The sequence below is a fragment of the Phoenix dactylifera genome, chromosome 2, assembly GCF_051530095.1.
Source record: "Phoenix dactylifera cultivar Ajwa chromosome 2, Ajwa_hap1_PhDact_Kaust_v1.1, whole genome shotgun sequence".
In the NCBI taxonomy this organism is placed as follows: domain Eukaryota; kingdom Viridiplantae; phylum Streptophyta; class Magnoliopsida; order Arecales; family Arecaceae; genus Phoenix; species Phoenix dactylifera.
In genome coordinates, this window is record NC_143191.1 from 33,344,110 (window position 1) to 33,365,184 (window position 21,075).

The window sequence follows — 21,075 nt, forward strand, 5'->3', positions numbered from 1 at the left end:
GTGTCCTTGTCGAAGCCCCCTCGAGGGCTACTTTAAAATGACCCTTGGGTTCACTATTGGTCATGACAGAATAAGAAACAGTAGACACGGGTCATTATAAGAGAAATCCATCTGTCAGCAAGGCCTAGAATTCTCGTCATATTCTCAAGAAAAAGAAAGGTCATTCTAATATTAAGTTTTAGGGCCAAGAGGCCTTCCCCGACCGACTCTCATTTTTTTTTTTCAAAAAAAAAATAATGAACCATTTCAAAAGCTACCAAGATGCTATTAGCAATCGATTTGCCCGGAACAAAAGCACTTTGATTTTCTAAAATGATTTCACCCTATATTCTTTTGAGCCAATTAGCCAATACTTTGAAAATGAATTTGTAGAACTTACTGCACAGGCTAATAGGTCTATATTAGAAATGTTTTAAGGAATTTTATTTTATAATTTACATTGGGAACAAGAACAATACGAGTATAATCGATTTGGGAAAAAACTAATAATTATTAAGTGTTGCCGCTGAGAGCCAGTCTATCTCAGGCGCCGAGTGGGAGAGATGCTGGAGTGCTTGGCGACGAGCTATTTCGATCGTACAAGGCCACAATTCAGAATGAAGAGCTGCCATTGAAGTTTTGGCCTGCGGTCAACCTCCGATTTGAAATAGTAAGGACAAAAAAGTCCTCGTATCGAAGTGGTTCGGTGGAGACTCTCCAATGCCTAAGTCAGGACGATGCTTTGGGAGCATAGGAAAATTTTGGTGGTCCTTCAGGGCACGCGAGCACTTATTTGGAAGATCCCCCGAGGAATGAATTGTATAGGCGGAGGCGAGAACCTGTAGCCCCAAAATTTGGGCATGTAAGTCGGCCATGTTTGGCAGGCCTCCACCCGTTCCAAGAATCAGGCATGGGTGTTTCGCATGTGGATTGCGTCTTGCCCGTTTGGCTGGCGAGTTCTCAGAGGTCGCTCGAGATTTCAGGTGAGGTGTCGCCAGTTGTAGGAACTTTTTGAAATTTAAAGTCAGCTATGCACTTCTGGGTTTGCCACATGGTTGGCTTTAACTGGCAATTCAAAGGTTTCATGTTGAGCTTTGGTTGGCCGGCTCTTTATATGAGATGTGGTCGGTTCTAAGACCTATCACTTACCCTCCACTTTCATAGCCGATACGAGCTTGCTAGCTAGGGTTGCGGAAGTAGTCTCTTCGGTAGGGCCAACCAGTGAAGATTGCCCACAAAGCCGAATAATTGTCATGTCTCTTTTTAATATCGACGCATAGATTTTCCAGATTCCATATTTATGAGAGGCATGGTCGTTCTTGTCGTAATTATGAAGAGGATGTTTGGAGGCCGAATGGATGCTTGAGGTATGATGGCGATCCGAAAAATCACTCGAGGGCAAACGTCTAGGCAACACATGGCCAGGGTTGGTGATGTGTCGTACCAACATGGGTCACCCATGTCTTCTATAAATAAGGTGGTTGGTTGCCACAATCCTTCTATCTTGTCCCTTCCTGCTCCCGCAACTTAGGGCTCGTTTGGTTCGCGGGAAGCATTTTTCCTCCTAGGAATATGATTCCTAGGAAACAAATTCCTAGGAAGAGAATGCCTAGGAAAGTACTTTTGGCATGTTTGGTTGACTATGGGAAAGTGACAAATTTCTAAAGTGCTTATGTTTGGTTGGCCATCCACTTTCCTAGGAAAGTTATGTATAATTCCTATTATGCCCTTAATAAAAATTAGGTTTTTAATGCCTCTTTAATGCTTCTTTAATGCTGAAGGGACTTTTTGGGAAAAAGTAAAAATGGAGTGATTCCCGCTTCATGGGAAAGTAACTTTCCCATGTTTCTTATGGGAAAGACTTTCCCATGAAATGTGGGAATCATATTCTCATGGGAATACAACTTTCCCTTCCTCTCCTTTGAAAACTCCAACCAAACAAGAAGCATCTCATTACTTTTCCGTTGACCACACTTTCCCCTCTTTTTTTCTCGCGAACCAAACGAGCCCTTAGAGAGAAAGAGGGCAGGCATAGGGTTTGCGCAGCCACTTTCTTTATGTCTCTGTGTTGAGATCCATCTTCATCATCCTTTGTTTGGGCTTTTCTCCCGTTCTCGGTGGGTAGTTATGCACTTTTGGCTAATTTTGAGTCTTCTTCTTTTCCTTGCCTCCTTTTATCCTTCTTTGTTGTGCTCATGGATTCACCCGCCGTGGGCTGGTCTTCAATGCTTGAGGTCCGATGGATATTCAACTTGTATGTCATTGTCCGATCGCCTTCCATTTCATCCTACTATAGCTGTCGAAATTAACAAAGCAGCCCCATAGACTAGTTTTTTGGATTTGTACTAGTCAGGTAACGTTCTACACTAGTGTAATATAATAGCTAAACACCAATTCTAGTTTATACCTTCACAAAGACATTATTCATTGACTTGAGAAAATGGTCCATGGTATTTTTGGGCCACGACCAGTTGTGCAAACACAGCATGCAAGTGATGGTTGATGAATTGGATTCAGCGACCTCGTGTTTTTTCCTGGTCAAAACTGAACGGGGCAGCAGCGAAATGCAGCCTAGAATACGAGCGGCGCAAGAATATATGGTTCGCATGCACCTAGAAAAAACTTTTGTTTCGATGCATTACCGTTGACCAGTGACCAGTTTTTTTACATAAAGGAAGCGGAGATTAATCGTTACGCAAGAACACTGACCTCCCTCTTTGCCTTACTTCGCAGCAATGTTATAGCTAACAGCAGCTCTAAGTTATACATACATTCATTACAGCATTGATTTCTATCATCGAAATCATATTTGTTACAAGAAAATGGTCCGTACTTGTTTCGAACTATGACTTGCTGCAGCCATGACGGGGTCAATAGAAGCATGAGGCATGCAACTGATGGCTGATCTCTTGGATTTAGCGAACGCATGCTGTTTTTTTTTGGTTAAAGTAGAACCACAGCCTAGAAGAGTCCTTTGTCTCCGTGCGTTGCCATTTGACCGAGCATTACGTTACGTAAAAGAATTTCAGATGGTTACTCATGAAAACGAACCTCGTTATTCTAGATGTTCCTCGAAGCTCCGTCGGTGGGGGAGGGGGAGGATTCGTGAGCAAGTTGGCATAATACTTTTCGTGGCAATACGTGGACTGCATGGATGGTTCGGGCTACCGAAACCAGTAAAAGGAGCTTGCTTTCGTTGACCAACCTCGTGCGACCATCCACATCTCTGAAGAATCTTTTTGCTTCGTTTATTAGCATTCCCTGACAGTGTGCCACAGTAGCTTATGAACTGCTCTAATTTGTGGCCAACGTTAACACTATTGCCGCAATCATGATGTTCTTAGCATTGACCTTTTTTTTTTTTTTCTTTTTGAACCATGGACATATAAAATGGCATATAAATATTAGAAATGAGTTGTGAATATTATGTGACAGCATCCTTACGGAAAAAAATTATAAAGGTTCTGTGCTGAATGCCCACTCTGCCAGCCGTTTCGGATTGGCAGTGTAATTGTCTAACATCTTAGATCAACACTTTATATTGATGCCTATACTCCCATTGCCAACTTTTTTTTTACTTCATTACGATATTGAGTAATTCTTAGGACAATTTATAGCTATCATTGATCAGTTACTGTTAATTGCAAGCAATTATATACCTTGCTGGCTAATCAACCTTCCTTGAAAGTTAGGCCTTTAGGCTGCAAGAGTGTAACATTTCAAGTGTAAGTAACCACACAGTTAGCTTATTCAGCAGATTAGCCAGAAGGGAGAGGAGATACGGATGAATGATGGGATTTCAATGGACGAGTAAGTATCTACTTTTCTGTCATGATGACTACTTCCATTATGTCTATGTATGATTTACATATACATGCATATACACATCGTATGCATGCACACAGACATATATTGCCCATGTCTTGTTTACTAATCGACCAGCCAATGCTGATCGCATGTGGGATTTGTCTGAGCTAAGCCTTTTTGCACATGAGAATGCAGCGATGCTTGTTTGAAAAAGTGTAGTTTTCTACCCGCAATATATATATTGCCCCTGAGGGACCTCTCCATGACTTGGGACATAAGGTATAGGTCCACAACTCCATCAGGAAGTTCAGAAAAAAGCACGAAAATAACAGGACACCATTTTCTACGAAAAGAACAAAGTGTTTGTGGAATAATTAGCTATTTTACCATTGAACCGAGGTTGAGAGCTGAGGCCTGGGCATGATTGCATGTGTTAACAATGAAAAACTACAAGGTTTTATATTGAAATATACTACTCAGCCAGGGTCTAAAAAAAAATTTACAGCATATACTAGTTTTAATGGTGTTGCCCAGACTTTATATTGAAAAACTACAAGGTTTTATATTGAAATATACTACTCAGCCATTAAACGCATATCCAATTACAGCATATGTACTTCTATTATTTTTATGTTAAAGAAAAAAATTAACAAGTATGATATATTTATTAAGGATAGGAATGGTATTGAGGATCAGATTAAGCATAACTCACAAAGCTTGATTGATACAGTAAAAAAGTTTCAATTTAATAAATAACCATAAGAAAATATGGAGTCATATTAGGAATGCATTTGATAATTTGTTAAATTTAAATTTCAAATATTAATCTTATAAATAGTGATCAATTTAATCATATTGATATATTCTTTACTTGTGTGTCAAATAATTTACTAAAGACGTAGATATATTGTTTATATGAAAGAATATCAAACGTGTACAAAATTGATAAAAGATGATTGCTTTTATGAAGCTGTGTTTTACAAGTTGACAGACAACTCTAGTCAGGCATAAAAATACTTACTGAATTAAATCAATATTCCTCCCATTCATTACATTTTTTACATTTACTTGGATTCATAAATTATTAAAAATATTAATTTTTTTCATGAATCCAAGACACTAAATAAATTTCTTTACAAATCACTATTTTTATATTTGATAGTAGATTATTATTTTTAATAAGCAATTATTTTTATGTTTTAGACATGCAATGCATGCGTCCCTACACTAGTTTATACTACGAATAAGTGAGATAGGACCGATATCAGTGAAGTTCTTCGGAAAAGTCACCAAATTTAAAGCATGGATAAACTTTCAGGCATGCCATGAAAATGTAATAATTATGCAATGCTGACAATTTTATCAGCATGAATTTCAGCAAAACATGTCTTTGGTAGCGATGACCTCTAACAAACAAAATTTAGCATTCTTTGAATAGAGGACACTCAGATTTAACAGAATCCTAACCATCCATCATTTTTTTTGCCTGAACATTAGTGAGTCAGTTCCTTGCAGAAGTACAGAGTGTTTGATAATGTTCTTGTAGTGCTTCATGGAAGAACAGCTTTCACCTCCTTCCTATCTGCACCAAACACCTATAACATAACAAGTTCAGTTTAATCATAATGTACCAATAGTTCTTCGCATAACACACCAATCAATATTCCTCCTGACCCACTACCTCATTCAACCTAGGAGGAAAACCTCCAGGCTCCAATCATACTGACCCCATAACAAGCTTGATGTAGGAAAAGGCCCGCACAAGTTCATCCATGCACTAATACAATCTATGAGGAAGAACCAGATGGCTTATACTAGGGTTTTCCATTAAGCTGTCAGACTGCCTAGGCAGCCCAAGACAAGGAACCGTTCAACAGCAGCTTGACACCTAGGTGGGTGCTGGGATGCGCAGATTTCATTCTTAGCAATATCGGACATGTATCTAAACTATTAGCACAGCTGACCCACTATTCTTCTAATATACTTCAGACCAAATTTGAGCCTCCATGACAAACATGAAGGCTTGAAAATCATCATGACAGCATTAAGGAATTGAAATGTTTCAAAAGGCCATGCTCTCTTGCCCAAAGAAACATGCTCTAAAGTATAATAGTAACAACAGGGAGGGAAGAGGGGTGGAGAGATGCTCTAAAGTATAATTATAACAACAGGGAGAGAGAGAAAGAGAGGAATTATCAGATGCTGCTTCAAAAAATTTTCATTTTAAGGAAAAAAGTAGAAAAAGAAGACGAGAATTAATACAGAATTAAAAGATTTTCTTTAAAGGGAAAAGTAGAAAAAGATGAATAGAGAAATTCATTTACCTCGACACCAAAACCTTTTACGTAAACATTTGTGAAGAGCTCAGATGGATCAAGCAACGGACTTTCCTGCAAATGGTGAATGAGAAAACTTGTGACGAACATAAGCATCATGATGAGATTAGAGAGCAAGACAGAATGAAATGTTGAAAATAATAAACATGATGAGCTTAATGAGAAAGACATGAAAAAATGTTGAAAAGAATAAATCCCAGTGCAGTATTAACCTTCGCTTGTTTGATGGCTTCATCTACCTCTTTTCTGATTTCTTTCTCAATATCCTACAGATATAAAATGGTCAGTGAAAATGTGTCTAAAGGAACTCACATGTCACAATTGATGCAGATAATTATAACCAGGTAACCTCTTAGGCCTTAGCCCAACCCAACCCGACTCCAACCTGTTTTATACATTAAGCAGCAAAAGAAAAAAAGAAAGTAAATGTAGAAAACATTACAAAAATCTTGTCCCAATATCATTGACATTAAAAAAGCATTCAATCTTTACAAGAAGTCCCAAACTATAACAACATCCATATTTAAACCAAAACCAAAAAGGAGTATCCATGATCATGATTCATCTCACTATGAATTGGATTCAACATTGGCCGAGCATTGAGTTGATTGAGTTTCATTGTAGGAACTTGAGTTTATGACATCTTCTACAATCTCATCTAACTCGGCCTCCTCAACATCTACATTGAAATATTGCAATAATTAATAATAAATTCATTCAAAAAATAATAGAAATATAATTAATAAAACAAATACCTTTCTTTTCAAACACCCAATCTCGAGTACAAATCAAAGCCTCGGCAATATCCGGTTTAAGTGCACTACGATAATTATCAAGTACTCGCCCACCGATACTAAAAGCAGATTCAGAGGCGACCGTAGATATTGGAATAGTTAGAATATCACGTGCCATAAGAGAAAGTTGAGGATATTGAAACTGATTGGCTTTCCAAAAATCAAGGATATCCAAATTGGACTTTCTATCAACTCTAGGCTCATCCAAATATAATTCCAATTGAGACTTCTGTGCAGTAGTCACAAAATCAAAACTTTCAAATGTATCAAAATCCTACATTATTGAAAAAATGGAATGAGTTATTTATAAGAAACAATACCATATACAAGCACAATACATTTATTTTAGATAAAAAAGTTTTATATTACCTTAAAAGGATCTGCTTTTCTACATGCCTTAGAAGTTTCTGAAGAAGTACCAGTCTCCATATCTCCATGAGTTGATGTGCTAGTAGTTAGAGTTTTAGAAGAAGCAAGCATATACTGATTAAAGAGAGAAAACATACAATCACGGATGCGCATGCTCTCAGTAGAACCATACCCATTCAACTTCTTATAACAATACTCCACAAACTGAAATTTGTACCGAGGATCCAAAACAACTGCCATGGCCAAGATTAAGCTATGATCCGACCAATACTTTTCAAATTTTTCATACATCTGCCGTGTCATTCTTTGTATGAAAGCATCTGCACTCTGCATCTCTTGCCTTAAAGTAAGCTCAATCAAAAAAACTTGAGGAAAATACAAGTTTGATGTAGGATATTTAGCTCTGGAGAATACTAAAGTAGCATCATAGAATACACTCAACAACTTGCTAATCTTCTCAACTTTACCCCACTCCTCTTCAGATGGACAATGCTTGTAATTAGAGTCACTTAGTTTCAAATGAAGAAAGGCACGACGGTAAAAGAGAGCACTCTCTAGCATCAAAAAAGTTGAATTCCATCTTGTAGGAACATCTTGCCTTAAGCCTTTTTTACTTTCCAAAGAAACTTGTCTAACACATTCCAAAAATTTTTGTTTCCGAACTTGTGAACCTCTCACATATTTAATACTTTCACGAACTTTGAAGATGGGTTCATCTATCTCCTTTAATCCCTCTTGTACAATTAAGTTAAGAATATGAGCACAACATTGGACATGAAAGAACTCACCATCCGAGTAAAGTGCATTATTCAAATTAAGTTGGATCTTTAGCATGTCAACAAAAACATCATCTATCGATGCATTATCCAAAGTCATGCAACACAATTTCTCTTCAATCCTCCAATCAAGCAACAAACCATAAATTATTTCACATAAAGATATGTCATTATGTGGAGGAGGCACGACACGAAAGTTAAGAACTTTCTTTTGTAACACCCATTCTTCATCAATAAAATGGGCAGTTAAACATAAATACCCATCGGTAGTAATGGAGGTCCACAAATCCAAAGTTAAGCTTATCCTAGAAGGAATTGAATGTAGCCACAATACTAATTTTTCCTTCTCTTTTTTATATAATTTCAACAAATCAGCCTTTACAGTATTCCTTGATACTAACTTGGCCTCCTCACAAACATAAGCAAATAAAGATCTAATGCCTTCATACTCAACAAATTGAAATGGTAGATCATGCTTAATAATTGCAAGTGCTAGCAATTCACGGAATTTGTCGGGATTAAACTTGGTAGAACGCATTGATATGGACCCTTGAGATTGTGATAATATCATCTGTCCTATGTCACGGTTCTTTCTGCAATTCTCTAATTGACGTTTCAGATTTTCGGTCCCAACCTTACTACCAAATGAATATTCTGCACTACACTTTATACACTTGCATTTTTCAGTTGCTTCATTTATATGAAAATATTGATAAACAGGGGAAGTCAACTTTCTTTTACGTTTGCCATGTGTGCAATCACGTACTGTATTAGAACCTAAGGGCGTCGATTCATTTGCCCTATCATCATCACTCTCTAACTCCATATTCACGACGAGCTGTTTATCCACCTATATCATATAATTTAAAATTATATCAGAATACCAATTTAGAAAAAAAAAGATTAGCTAAAAGAAGGAAAATAATATAATTCACTCTTCTATTAGAATCACAAAATGTTAGACCTAAAAATAAGTAACCATGCTAAAGAAATTAAAGGAAAATCTAAAAGTCTGAATCAGCAAAATTGATGGAATATAACTAAGGAAACTGACTCGTCGAACTTTGGTATGTTTCTCCTGGTTCCACCTTCAAATGCAAGTACAGGTAAATATGCCAAAGTTGGTCCCTTTATGTCAACCAGAAATTTCTGAAAACAGAATAATATGTCTGAAAACCATGTACCAAGAATGCGATCTCAGAAACAGTAACCAATAAGTGAAAAGATGAATTTAGATTTGAAAAATATCTGTCAGCAGAGTATGAGGGGATGCTGCACACCTGCCCACCTCTGGAAGGATATCAAAGAAAATACAGCATTTAAGCCTTTTCAAATGTACTAGTAAAAGATACTTACATCTGGTTTACTATCTACAACAATACCAAGAACCGTATCTTCCACACATGGTACATGCTGCAGGAATACAATACCTAAAATAGAAGGGAGAAAAGAGGATAAAATAGAAGAATCTGAAAAAAGCATCAATAATGAATTATGCTCAGGATCTGGGATTTCGTGCTAATTAGGCTAAATGTGCATATAGCATGCCAATGAAGAGAGCATAAAGAAAAGCCAGCACACATCACCTAAGTGTGAATGTAACTAGTAAATAAAAATAATAATAAAGAGAGCAGCAAATTAACCAGGATTTTAGAAGATTGATAAACATATGAAACATCATCTAAAACATCTAGCAAATGAAAGTAATATCAAATTCCCATAAAAATTCAGGATAATCAATTATAACAGTAAGAACTTAAGAAAATTTCCTACTCGTACTTGATCTCATTGACATTCCAATCACTACTTTTGATGACATTACAGATAAGAGCAAAAAAAATTCAAAAAAACATGGTAGATTATCAAGTTATACATAACTATATATTTGCACCAAATGCTTTTGATTTATGTACTAGTCATTGCACTTAACTTATTGTTTTGCCTTCTTAAGAAGCCTATTAAATAAAGCATCAGGTACAATATGCCACCAAACTTAAAAGGAAACAAGCATCAGTTTTATAATTTAATAATACCTCTGCACAGTAAACCCCGTCTACACATGATATAGTAATAACTCTTATAGTCTCCTTCCGGCAAATCATACAATCTCTTGAAACCTGACTTCCAGAGTCACCTGCTTAGCAAGACAAAGTTCGCTTCTTTGATCCTCTGATGCCAATATCTATGATGATTTATAGAGTTTCAGGATCGCTGCCTCTTATTTGGCTGATAGCATCTCAATTCACAAGCATAATCCAGTAAACATATAACCAACAATAGTATTACATCCATCAGGTCATGCCAAAAAAAAAGAAAAAAAGAGAAGGAAAATCCCAATAAAATCCTAACGCCTTATACAACCAGTCCCTTTTCAGATCTATTCTTTTTAACCATCCCATAACCTCCACAAATTCCAAATCTCACTTTTCACATTTTCCTACTAACAATTCCATCCTCCCAAAGAAATCAATTCAGGATAACATCTATATATTAACGTAACCAAACCCCCAATTCCACTCCTCTAATCCATTCTATTCCTCCAAAAAAAAGTTGTCTTATTATACATATTATTTTTCATAACATGTGGTTGTAAGACTGCACTAGAATTCTAAATTTGAAATCATTTCCAAAATTTCTCACCTTCATGATTCTGTACTCCCGCATCAAGTTTTCAAACCAAAAAACAACAGTGATGGAAAACAGCAGTGATGGAGAAAAAGCATTCTTAAACAGTAGATGACAGTAAAACCGAGCATCAGTCAGCATCGAAAGAATAAAAATCACACGACCATGTCAATGCCACGGAAAGTGACAAAGAAAAAGAAAACTATTACCAAAGAAAACCCACACCAACAGAATTTGAAACTCAGATCTCAACGCCACAGCCCCCAATTCTTATAAAGGCAAAGAAGACCAAAATTAAGAGGCAAGAATCTAAAATCCACCATCATAACAACAATCCACTTCAAATGCTTCAGGAGAACGCCAAATCGGGGGAAAGTAGCATCCAAAAAGCGGGAATCGCCCGCAACAGGTCGCGATCGAAACAAAAATCCTAACAAATCCACACTTCTAGGACTCTCTCATCGAGATCTGATGGAAAATCACAACAGAAATGCAGAACAAGACGAAATGTAGGCACGAAAAGCGTAGATCTAGAGTTAGGGTTTCATACCTCTCAGTCTTCGGATCCGATCCGGAGAGTGAGAAAAGGCCGGGGAAGGAATGGGAACCCAAGCGAAGGTGTGGCCTTCTTTTTCCCACTATATATAGTGGTCGAGGCCAAAAGTCGCGATGGGCCTTATGCGCTCTGGCCCTTATCTATCAGCCCAACAGTTAAACAGGTTATACGGATAAACGGTTATTTGATCCAACCCGACCCATATATTAAACGGATTAAATGGATTAAACGGGTCAGACATTGAAAATATGTATCCGACCCAATTAATAAACAGGTTAAACAGGTCAACCTGTTTACGATCCAAACATGTTTAGGCCAAACCCAAACCTGTTTACGGCGTGTCGAACATAGGTCGGGTTGGCGGATCAGATCATATTTTGCCACCCCTAAATCTTGAGCCTACATTACTGCAACGAAGTACTGCAACGAAGTACACTTGTAACTTCAGCCATGTTTTCATTGCTATCCATCATAGACATTAACCTATTTTGCATAGAATTCAATAAAGATGTATAAGCATGAAATGCAACTTTATACGATGAAAACAAAAAAAAAATAACAAGAACAATAAAAGAAAAATGATTGCCCCAACATATACCAGCCCCCTTGAACCCATCTCTTCATCCCATTCTTTTAATACAAATTAATGAGATAGCAAGAGAAAAGGCAGATACATAATATCCCATTTTAATGGACCAGAAAGAAAACTTTTAACCTATAATAAGTATGTTATAAGGGAGCATAAAGCACAAACATGTGTGCACATATGGCTTGGTTAATGTTAGTGTTAGTTTAGAAGCAAGAAGTTGCTTATATGAATGACAGCAAGAAATACAAAAGAGTGCAATAGACAAGATGAAACGAATAAAGAACAACCTCAGCCCAAAATTGCACGGCATAAAGATAAAGCTGATGATATCCAAGTATGATTTTTTTTTTTTTTGGAGCTTGGGGGGGGGCGATGCTTGGGGAGGCTCATTAAATACAAGGAACCAACTATGAACATAAAAATAATAAATTCTGCATGCACTTAGCAAAGAAGAGCAGCAATTATTAACTAAAATACGAGCTAGAATAAGAGCCACATACCACAACTCATATATATGCAGCCAAGATGGCTTACAGGGCATGTTAAAAGATTTAATGGATGCAAAAGCGAATAAACTCGCCTTAGACAAATTCAAACTCTCCTAAACTTCAGGCGCATCCCTTTGTCCAGAAGAATAAGAAGGCATACTGTGGTTCATAAAAACCATAATACCTCTAAAGCTCAGAATTTTTTTATAGCAAATATTAGCAAGCGGCTTTAGTTGACAGTTGAGTATAGATCACATAACCACATTTTGAGGGAGTTGACACCAGGTAACTTTAACAGAAAGAGGTGACATGAATTCAGTGCTTCTTAGTTGAAAGATTTATGCAATATATAAAACAAAAGAAGAAAAATTACACAAACTATCGTTGAAGGGCCAAAATTCAGTCACTTGTTACTTGTTAGTCACTCCATGGTTACTAATATAAAATCAAAGAATAAACCAGCCAAGAAGCAAACAGTAATCATGGTTACAGAAACATTTGGAATACACTTCAGATTTGGACTCGGATCATGCTTCACAGCTTCAGAAAAAATAAATCACTGTAAACACGAAAAAAAATAAAAAGAATCGAACCTCTGTCGGGAGTAGCGAAGTCGGAGTCGGGAGGAGGCGCTCGGAGGAAGAGAAGCTCGGAGCCGGAGGAGGCCCTCGGAGGAGGAGGCGGCGCTCGGAGGAGGCCTTCGGAGGAGGAGGCCCTGGAAGGAGGCGCTCGGAGGAGGCGGCGCCCGGAGGAGGGGCTCGGAGGAGGCGGCGCTCGGAGGATGAAGAATGGCGGTAGGGATTCAGGACTCGGGAGAAGAAAACTGAAAACCCTAGCACAGTAGCGCTGTGATTTCAATTTACACCGCTCCATTTCGGGTCGGGTCGGCTCTTCGGGTCGGTCCGGGTCAGGATCGGGTCCAGATTCAGTAAACTCGAAATAGACCCAAAAAAAATAATGGGTCGGAGCGGGCCGGATCGGGTCCAGATTTAGTAAATCCAGACCCAATCCAAAAAATGGTTCGCATCCAATTTTAGGATCCAATCCAGACTCGCATGTCCTAAAATTTGGATGGAGGCGTGGTGGGGCGGATCAGGGGTCCATCCAACCCATTTCCAGTGTCAATATAGAACTGAAATATCAATTAACACGGGGAACAAGAAGCAGTAACATGCACGTCTATCTCAAAGAGTTAGGCAGATACAAAGCCTTTTTTTTTCTCTTTTTCTTGGGAAGAAATTTTTTTACATAAATACTCTTTTAAAAATCAAATTTTATATAAATATTTTCTTAAAATTAATATTTATATATATACCTTCATAAAATATTTGTTTTACTATTTTATTTTTGAATATGTATCCACATCATTTAACGCTATTAAAAAATTAATAATTTTAAATTAAAATGACTAAAATACTATTAATGGTAGGTGTAAAAAAATATTTATAAGATGATAGTAAAATTTTATTTTATTTTTAATTAAAATAAATATAATTTTTGTTAACGGTGTTAGAACAACCGAGTATTTGTTAAAAAATAATATTTTATAAAAATAAAAAATAAATATAAATTTTTTAAAAAATATTTATATAGATTTAAATTTTTAAAAAGATATTTATGAAAAAAAAATCCTTCCCGGAAAGATACGGAGCCTCCACCCGTGTTACTCGCCGAGACCACGGGCTGCTCCCGCCAACCGCACGCCGAAAAGTTGGCTTCTGGGCCATCACTCGGCCCACCGAAATGAACGAACGGAAGGACTTGCTCGCCATTTGGTCCAATTACCCGGGGCAACATCGGCATATCATCTCCATTAATAAGTCGAAGGCGGCTCTCCGTCGGGTGGTTCTATATACACCCCCCCTATTGCTCAGGACACCCCCCAAAAATTAAAAAAAAAATTAAATACTCTCTACACCCCCCCATTTGCTAAGGACACCCCTAAAAAATTAAAAATTCCTAAATTACCCCCCACCCTCCCCACCCCCTCACCTAAATTGCTCTCTACACCCCCCAAACACCCCCCCCCCACCCCGCTCTTCCCCTCCAAAACACCCGCCGGCTTCTCCCTTCCGCCCAAAAAACCTCGCCTCAAGCACCTCGCCGGCGGCCAAACCCCCTCCGTCTCCCCCTTCTCCCTCTCGTCGCCGGTCGGTGCATTGCACCTCGCCAACGCCCAAAACCCCCCCGTTCCCCCTTCTCCCTCTCGTCGCCGGCATTCTCCCGATCTCCGACCACCTCGCCGGCTTCTCCCGGAACCACCTCCCCGGCCATCTCCCGAGCAACGAGCACCTCGCCGGCGCCTCCACGACCACCTCGAGGTAGCTCCCCCCCCCCCCCCCCCCCCCGCCTCCAGTGCTCCGTTCGGCACTGGATCGCCGAACAGAACCCTTCTGTTCGGCTGAACAGTGCCGAACAGAAGCCTTCTGTTCGGCTGCACAGTGCCGAACAGAAGCCTTCTGTTCGGCTGCACAGTGCCGAACAGAAGGGTTTTGTCCGGCTCTGTGCAGCCGAACAGAATCCTTCTGTTCGGCACTGTGCAGCCGAACAGAAGGCTTCTGGTGCCAAATCGCGTGCCGTGCTGAATTTTGTGCCGAACATTTATGTATGCAATTGAATTATTTTCTTTGATATAGCCTAACATTGAATTTCTATATTTTCAGACATGGATCCCCGTCCCGCCAGAGTTAGACCTACGGCGTCAGCTAGGAGACGTCGTGCTAGGATTGCTTCTCCCGAGCCTGCTCATATGCCATCGGACTCTCCTGAGTCAGAGCATGATGATATGCCCGCTAGGGGCGAAGACGATGAGTCCGTTGGACCATGTCCAGGAGGTCCAGAGGATGAGTCCGTCCTGATCAGTTTCAGGACGCATATAGCAGCTTCCATCTGGAGGCAACAGGTATTGTTTATTTGTTATAGCATTATATTTTGTTTATTGATGTTTTATAAAGTAGTAGTAATTATACATTTATATTACAGGAACGAGCTCCACTAAAGTGCATGAACCATACTGCCAAGGTTGGTGAATGGAAGTGGTGGTCTTTAAACCAACCAAATACCAGGTTCAGAGCACTATTGAGGCAGTCGGGCCTCGTAGAGTTAGTACAGTGCTCTTATCGATTCATCGATAAGATTCTGATTTCGGGCTTCGTAGAGAGATGGCAGCCCGAGACGAACACCTTCCATATACCATTTGGCGAGATCACTATCACGTTGGATGATGTATCCGCCATTTTAGGGATTCCTGTTGCAGGTGCCTCAGTAGCAGTTTCTCCTGAGAGGATGAGTGATCGGGATGCTGAGGAGCTACTTGTGGAGTTGTTGGGGGTGTCAGCTGGAGACGCGCGTCAGGAGGTACTGTCATCGCGCGGTCAGTCTGTGAGGATGGAGTGGCTGAGGACTCAGTTTCACTCTGTATCTGATAGAGACAGCCAGCAGAGGATAGAGTGTGCAGCACGAGCCTATTTGTTATTTTTGTTAGGCTGCACACTCTTTGCTGATAAGAGTGGGACCAGGGTGCCTATAGCGTATCTGTGTTTACTGCGGGATCTGGATAGGGTGAGCACATATGCCTGAGGTACAGCTGCCTTAGCATATTTGTATCGGCAGTTGGGGATTGCGTCGAGGTCATCAGTGAGACAGATCAGTGGTTATATGACGCTTCTGCAGGCATGGATTTATGAGCATTTTCCAGCACTCAGTCCTCACCCGTCGCTCGAGTATACTGATGCCAGTCCCCGCGTGCACCGCTGGATGCCCGGTACTCCATCCCGTACCACGATGGACCATTTAGTGGTTCTACGTGAGTCATTGGACCTTTTGAGCATCGATGAGGTACGTATCATATTACCATTTGCTTGTGTTTGTCAGTACTTTTAATATGCGATATAGTATAAAACTGAAATGGACCTTTTGTTTTGCAGGTTATTTGGGATCCCCATCATCGGCTTCGGGGAGATCGTCCATATATTGATATCGCATTTTTTAGTGGCTCCATCAAGTGCCTTGATATCGTAGAACCCTATCATCCAGAAAGGGTTCTTAGACAGTTTGGTCGTATTCAGACCATCCCTCGAGCGCCACTAGCCCCTACGCGAGCCAACAGAGGTTCCACAGCAGGCTCGTACCGGATACATTACTCCTATATGGATCAGCTTTGGGAGCGGTGGGAGGACCACGTGCTGAGCCAGGCGAGCAGGAGCCACCCAGTTACCCGGCCATCAGACAGCGTACCGGGATACATGGAGTGGTATCTCCGTATCACGCACGTTGCAGTTCAGCCTCCTCATCTGCGCTCGAGTACTCATTCTGGAGCTAGGGGAGGTCATGATGATGCTGACATGCACCGGCGGCGTAATGCAGCTGCACTCGGTATCAGTACCGACATTGTACGGATGGGTCCCTCAGAGGCTACGTCACTAGGTGCCGGGCACCTATTTGATGCTATTTCTCAGATGCATCAGGTACTTCTGGGTGATGAGCCTGGCCCGAGTACAACACCCTCTCATTTGGATCCAGCACCCTCTCATTCGGACTACAGCAGTACACGCGTCGACGATGGCGTCATAGGGATTGATGATGGAGCCTTTGTAATCTTTGTAAAGCCTTTGATATTAATGAAAAATATATATTTTTGGTACATTTACGTGTAATCTTTGTAAAGCGTGGCCCGTTCTATTTTACACAAATATAACAGTGCACATAACAATCAATCTAACAATGCGAAGACAGATATTTTTTGATTTATATTGATGATGGAGTTTCACAGAGAACATCCTCATGATCTTTCAACATTTTAAATACATAGCTAACATAACTGTTGCTTATCAGAAAATCCGCCTCAATCATCAAAGGCAAACATTTAAAAGATGCTCTACCACCCCCTTAATTTCTCACTCCCCCAAATAAAGCGCGCAGCCTATTTGCGCTTCGCTCACCTGACCAAGAACATCACAGAGCCCTCTTTTCCAACAAAAGAAATGATAATGCCTGCTCAACTTTTCCTTCAGAAATGATGATGCCTGCTGTAACGTACCCTGATGTAACATACAACTAGATTCACTGACCCAAAAACAAGAAAGTGAGATGGTGCAATCAGAAGTTCTTCCCCATGATACACTTCACAAGGTCTAAGATGCGAAAATAATCATAAACAAGAGATGAATGTTTACCCTCCAGCCCATCACGACTATAGCGGTTGCTACCTGAAAGATTATTACATGGACTTCCACCAATAACCAGATCAAACCCACCAAATGTGTTAATCATCTGCTCAAGCTTGTCACCGTTAAGTTCTTGTACATCAGAAAGGTCTATTAGTTCCCCTGTGTGCTAGGATTGCTCCCACCAGCTCTTAAGTATGTTTCTGTTTACATCTGAAATCTCAACGGAAACAACAGTCTTCATATGTATTCCCAGCTGATGGAGAGCCACCTCAGCACCCCCAATACCCGAAAAATGCGAAGACAGATATTTTTTGATTTATATTGATGATGGAGTTTCACAGTACATGACTCTAAGAGCCCAAAAAAATTTACAACTTTCAAAAATTGTACATATATAAAGAATCAATCTAACTCTACTGTCTCGCTAGTTATAACATTAGGTGAGATGCTCTCTTTGAACTGTTGAATCCGTGCTTCATATGAATTTTCCCATCTGGTAGCACAAGGAAGATGATATTTTCGCCAGTTGGTCACTACTGGCGGAACGGGATGTCCCGGCAACAAGAACACCTTCAAAATTAGAAATAAGAAAATATTAATAGCTACAAAATTATAAATAAGCAAAATTAAATAAGCAAAATTAAATATTCGCAAGTGTTGTGAACGTAGTACCTCAACAAAATGATTTCCATTTATGAATCCGATAGCGATATCTTTGCGGGATAGAAGAGGTACTGGCACAGAACGGAGAGGTAGGAAGGTCAGACATTGTTGCAACGAGAGATGGTATAGGACAACATTATAGCAGGATGCTATAAGATGACCCATGTCCGGCATAGTCATCCATCTGTCATATGGTGGACAATCATCATAATATGATAATGCATGAGTGATCTCAGCAATCGTCCCTTCCACACCATATAATGTGCGATAGTGGTCCAAATGACATTGCAACTCTTGCAATAAATCCTTCCTAACACGCACCCAGTCATCTTCTCCAAATCCCAGTAAGTCAGCTATTGCCCTAAATCCGCAATTCCCATCAGCTTTTACATCCTTGATATGCTGGATGTATGGTCTCAAGGCAGAAGGAATAGCATCAATATAGATAATGGGCGTATGTGACTGGGCTCTAGTACGAAAAACCTGCAAATAATATCAAATGATAGAAAATATGTAACAATGGCAGAAATATCCAAATAGTTATCCGTCTCAGCACTTCCCGTACCGGCACGGCATGGCACGTCCCGACATGTCCCGTATCGGCACATCTCGGCACGGCACGTACCGACATGTCCCGTATTGGCACATCTCGGCACGGCACGTACCGACATGTCCCGTATCGGCACATCTCGGCACGGCACGTCCCGACATGTCCCGTATCGGCACATCTCGGCACGGCACGTCCCGACATGTCCCGTATCGGCACATCACATACCGGCACGGCACGGACCGTCCCGTAGACGTTGTGATACCTATTGTAAGGAAATAAATATTTGGTACTTACCTTTTGCTTGGGCCGCCTCTTTTGAATCTGAGTAGATGGATTGCGGATGGTAACTTTCTCAACACCAGGTGAATAACTATCCTGTCCAGATAGAACCAACTCAAACGCAGACGGGTCACGTCGAGTAGACGTATCAACCTTCATTGAAGCGCGCCCACGTGAACCAGTCTTCCGTTTTGCAGGCTCTAAAAGAGGTGTACTATCTGGACTTGCAATCTCTCGTAACTTCTTGATCATCTGCAATTGAGAAGCCCCATCTAACTTCTTGAATCGTAGCGCAATCAAATCTAACTCTGCATCACAACTCAACTGAATTGGCTGCACGGGGGGGGGGGGGGGGGGTAGGCAGAATATCAAGTTTCCTCCAATGAGGATCTATGCAGTCGAGAGGAATGGGCCGACCTTCCACCCTGTACCGCGCAATCTGGTGAGCACATGGTATACCATGTGTGCGTCGAATAGCGCACCCACAATTTGAATCATCAAACCCAACTGAATTGGCTCGTTTCGATTGGGCGAGGACATGATTTAACGCACTTATAGATATGAAACCTCGCAACTCTTTGAATTCAGCTGGCTTGAAGTTGTGCTGCACTACCAATAAACTCTTCTCCAATGAGGCTTTAACGGAGCTGTGCTGCAACTCAATCAATCCATGTATTCTAGTCCAAGATGACTCGAAACTTCCTTGGCTTGATCCAAGCTGCTTTTTGAGCTTTGCATGTGCACTCTCGACCCTAGTAAACAAATGAAAGTTAGATATAAGAATTGAGGCAAATTAAAATTAAATGAGTCTTTATTTGTGATATCTATTTGTCGTCACATTTCCGTAGTGCCTGCATGTATCCGTCCACGCCGCAACAAATCTTTCCTTGTATTTGCTCAGCCAAGTATCTGACACATACTGTAGTGCATCTGGATAGGTACCGAACTCTCTCTGCAGTGCACTCCAGCGATCATTATACTCGTCTTCCGTGGAGGACAGCACTAGTACATTCCAACTCATAATAAATTTATCCCATTTCTCCTTCAATTCGAAAATTTTTTTGCACTTGGCCAAAACATTCCTACTAATATGCCATCTACATAATAAATGTCTAGCAGTAGGAAATACTCTATGAATTGCATTCATCAAAGCCAAGTCTCTATCTGTAACAATCAACTCAGGCAAAACATCATCAGCTATGACACTGCGCAATCTCTCTAATGCCCAAGTATAGCTTTCTTCCCCCTCAGAATTTAAGTATACAAAAGCAACTGAAAATGTCATGTCAGTAGATGTCACCCCCACAATCTCTAAGAGCGGAAGACGATACCTATTCGTCTTGTACGTGCAATCCATTATCAACACACGGGGAAATGCACGGAACAAATCAATGCTGCCAGGGTGTGCCCAAAATAAGTCATGCACAACATCCGTATTAGTACAATTCCTATGCCACTCAATATATTTAGCCTCTGATAATTTACCTAATAGATGTTGCATTTCAGACCTCCCGGCTTTCTCTGCAACCTTAAACCGTTGACGTACATTGTAGATAGTCTTGATAGTCGTAACATTGAGGGCATCTCTTTCCTTCAATGTGGATAATATGTCCTTTGGACGAACCAAACTCTTCGACATATCCACTAACAATTCCGTCTCCTGCTCAGATAATCTCCCTGCATATGAGTGCCCCTCCAGATTCTCTGCAGCGGGATGATTGTGCACTCCACATACGACCAGTAATATCCAATCATCCGCAGTATCCAATTTCTTTCCTCTTAATGCAAAAGGGCATCCACACTTCTTTGTCCCACAGGCAGTCTTTATTCGCTTTTCTTTTTTGGTTCAGTACGTCCCACCCCTCTCACAACCTAACGTAATTCTGGGTTTCTTAGAAATGGTACCTGCATCGGATGATTTGATTACAACAACAAAACCATTTCGCCTCCCAGCTTCACGACACCAATTACACAAGTCCTCTCTACTCTTGAAGATCTATACATTAAACAATTTATGTAAGTACACAGTTGTAAAAATAGCTCGCTAAACTATTACAAAATTGCACAATACATTATAATACCTCATAAGTTGTAAA

General features: G+C 40.2%; 1 protein-coding gene and 1 long non-coding RNA gene across 2 annotated transcripts; both read right to left on the reverse strand.

The window, feature by feature from the left end:
* Window positions 1-5,107: 5,107 nt before the first annotated feature.
* On the reverse strand, window positions 5,108-6,476 carry LOC148714701 (uncharacterized). Its single transcript, XR_015975342.1, has 3 exons — window positions 6,335-6,476; window positions 6,111-6,176; window positions 5,108-5,381 (listed from the first exon to the last, which is right to left on the reverse strand). It is a non-coding gene; the product is annotated as an uncharacterized LOC148714701 (long non-coding RNA).
* Window positions 6,477-6,560: 84 nt separating this feature from the next.
* Window positions 6,561-13,148, reverse strand: LOC148714702 (zinc finger BED domain-containing protein RICESLEEPER 2-like). Its single transcript, XM_088715993.1, has 4 exons — window positions 12,913-13,148; window positions 7,286-8,911; window positions 6,878-7,190; window positions 6,561-6,801 (listed from the first exon to the last, which is right to left on the reverse strand). Exons 2-4 carry the CDS (start codon window positions 8,885-8,887, stop codon window positions 6,692-6,694), a joined length of 2,025 nt encoding a protein of 674 aa, XP_088572119.1. The 5' UTR covers window positions 8,888-8,911; window positions 12,913-13,148; the 3' UTR covers window positions 6,561-6,691.
* Window positions 13,149-21,075: the final 7,927 nt, after the last annotated feature.

Bases quoted from the DNA above. Each gene is read 5' to 3' on its own strand.
- LOC148714702 (XM_088715993.1), bottom strand. From the start codon at position 8,887: ATGGAGTTAGAGAGTGATGATGATAGGGCAAATGAATCGACGCCCTTA. The intron at 7,191-7,285 runs GTAATATAAAAC...TCAATAATGTAG, and splicing joins GAAAAGCAGATCCTTTTAAG to GATTTTGATACATTTGAAAG. The intron at 6,802-6,877 runs GTATTTGTTTTA...ATTTCAATGTAG, and splicing joins TTGGGTGTTTGAAAAGAAAG to ATGTTGAGGAGGCCGAGTTA.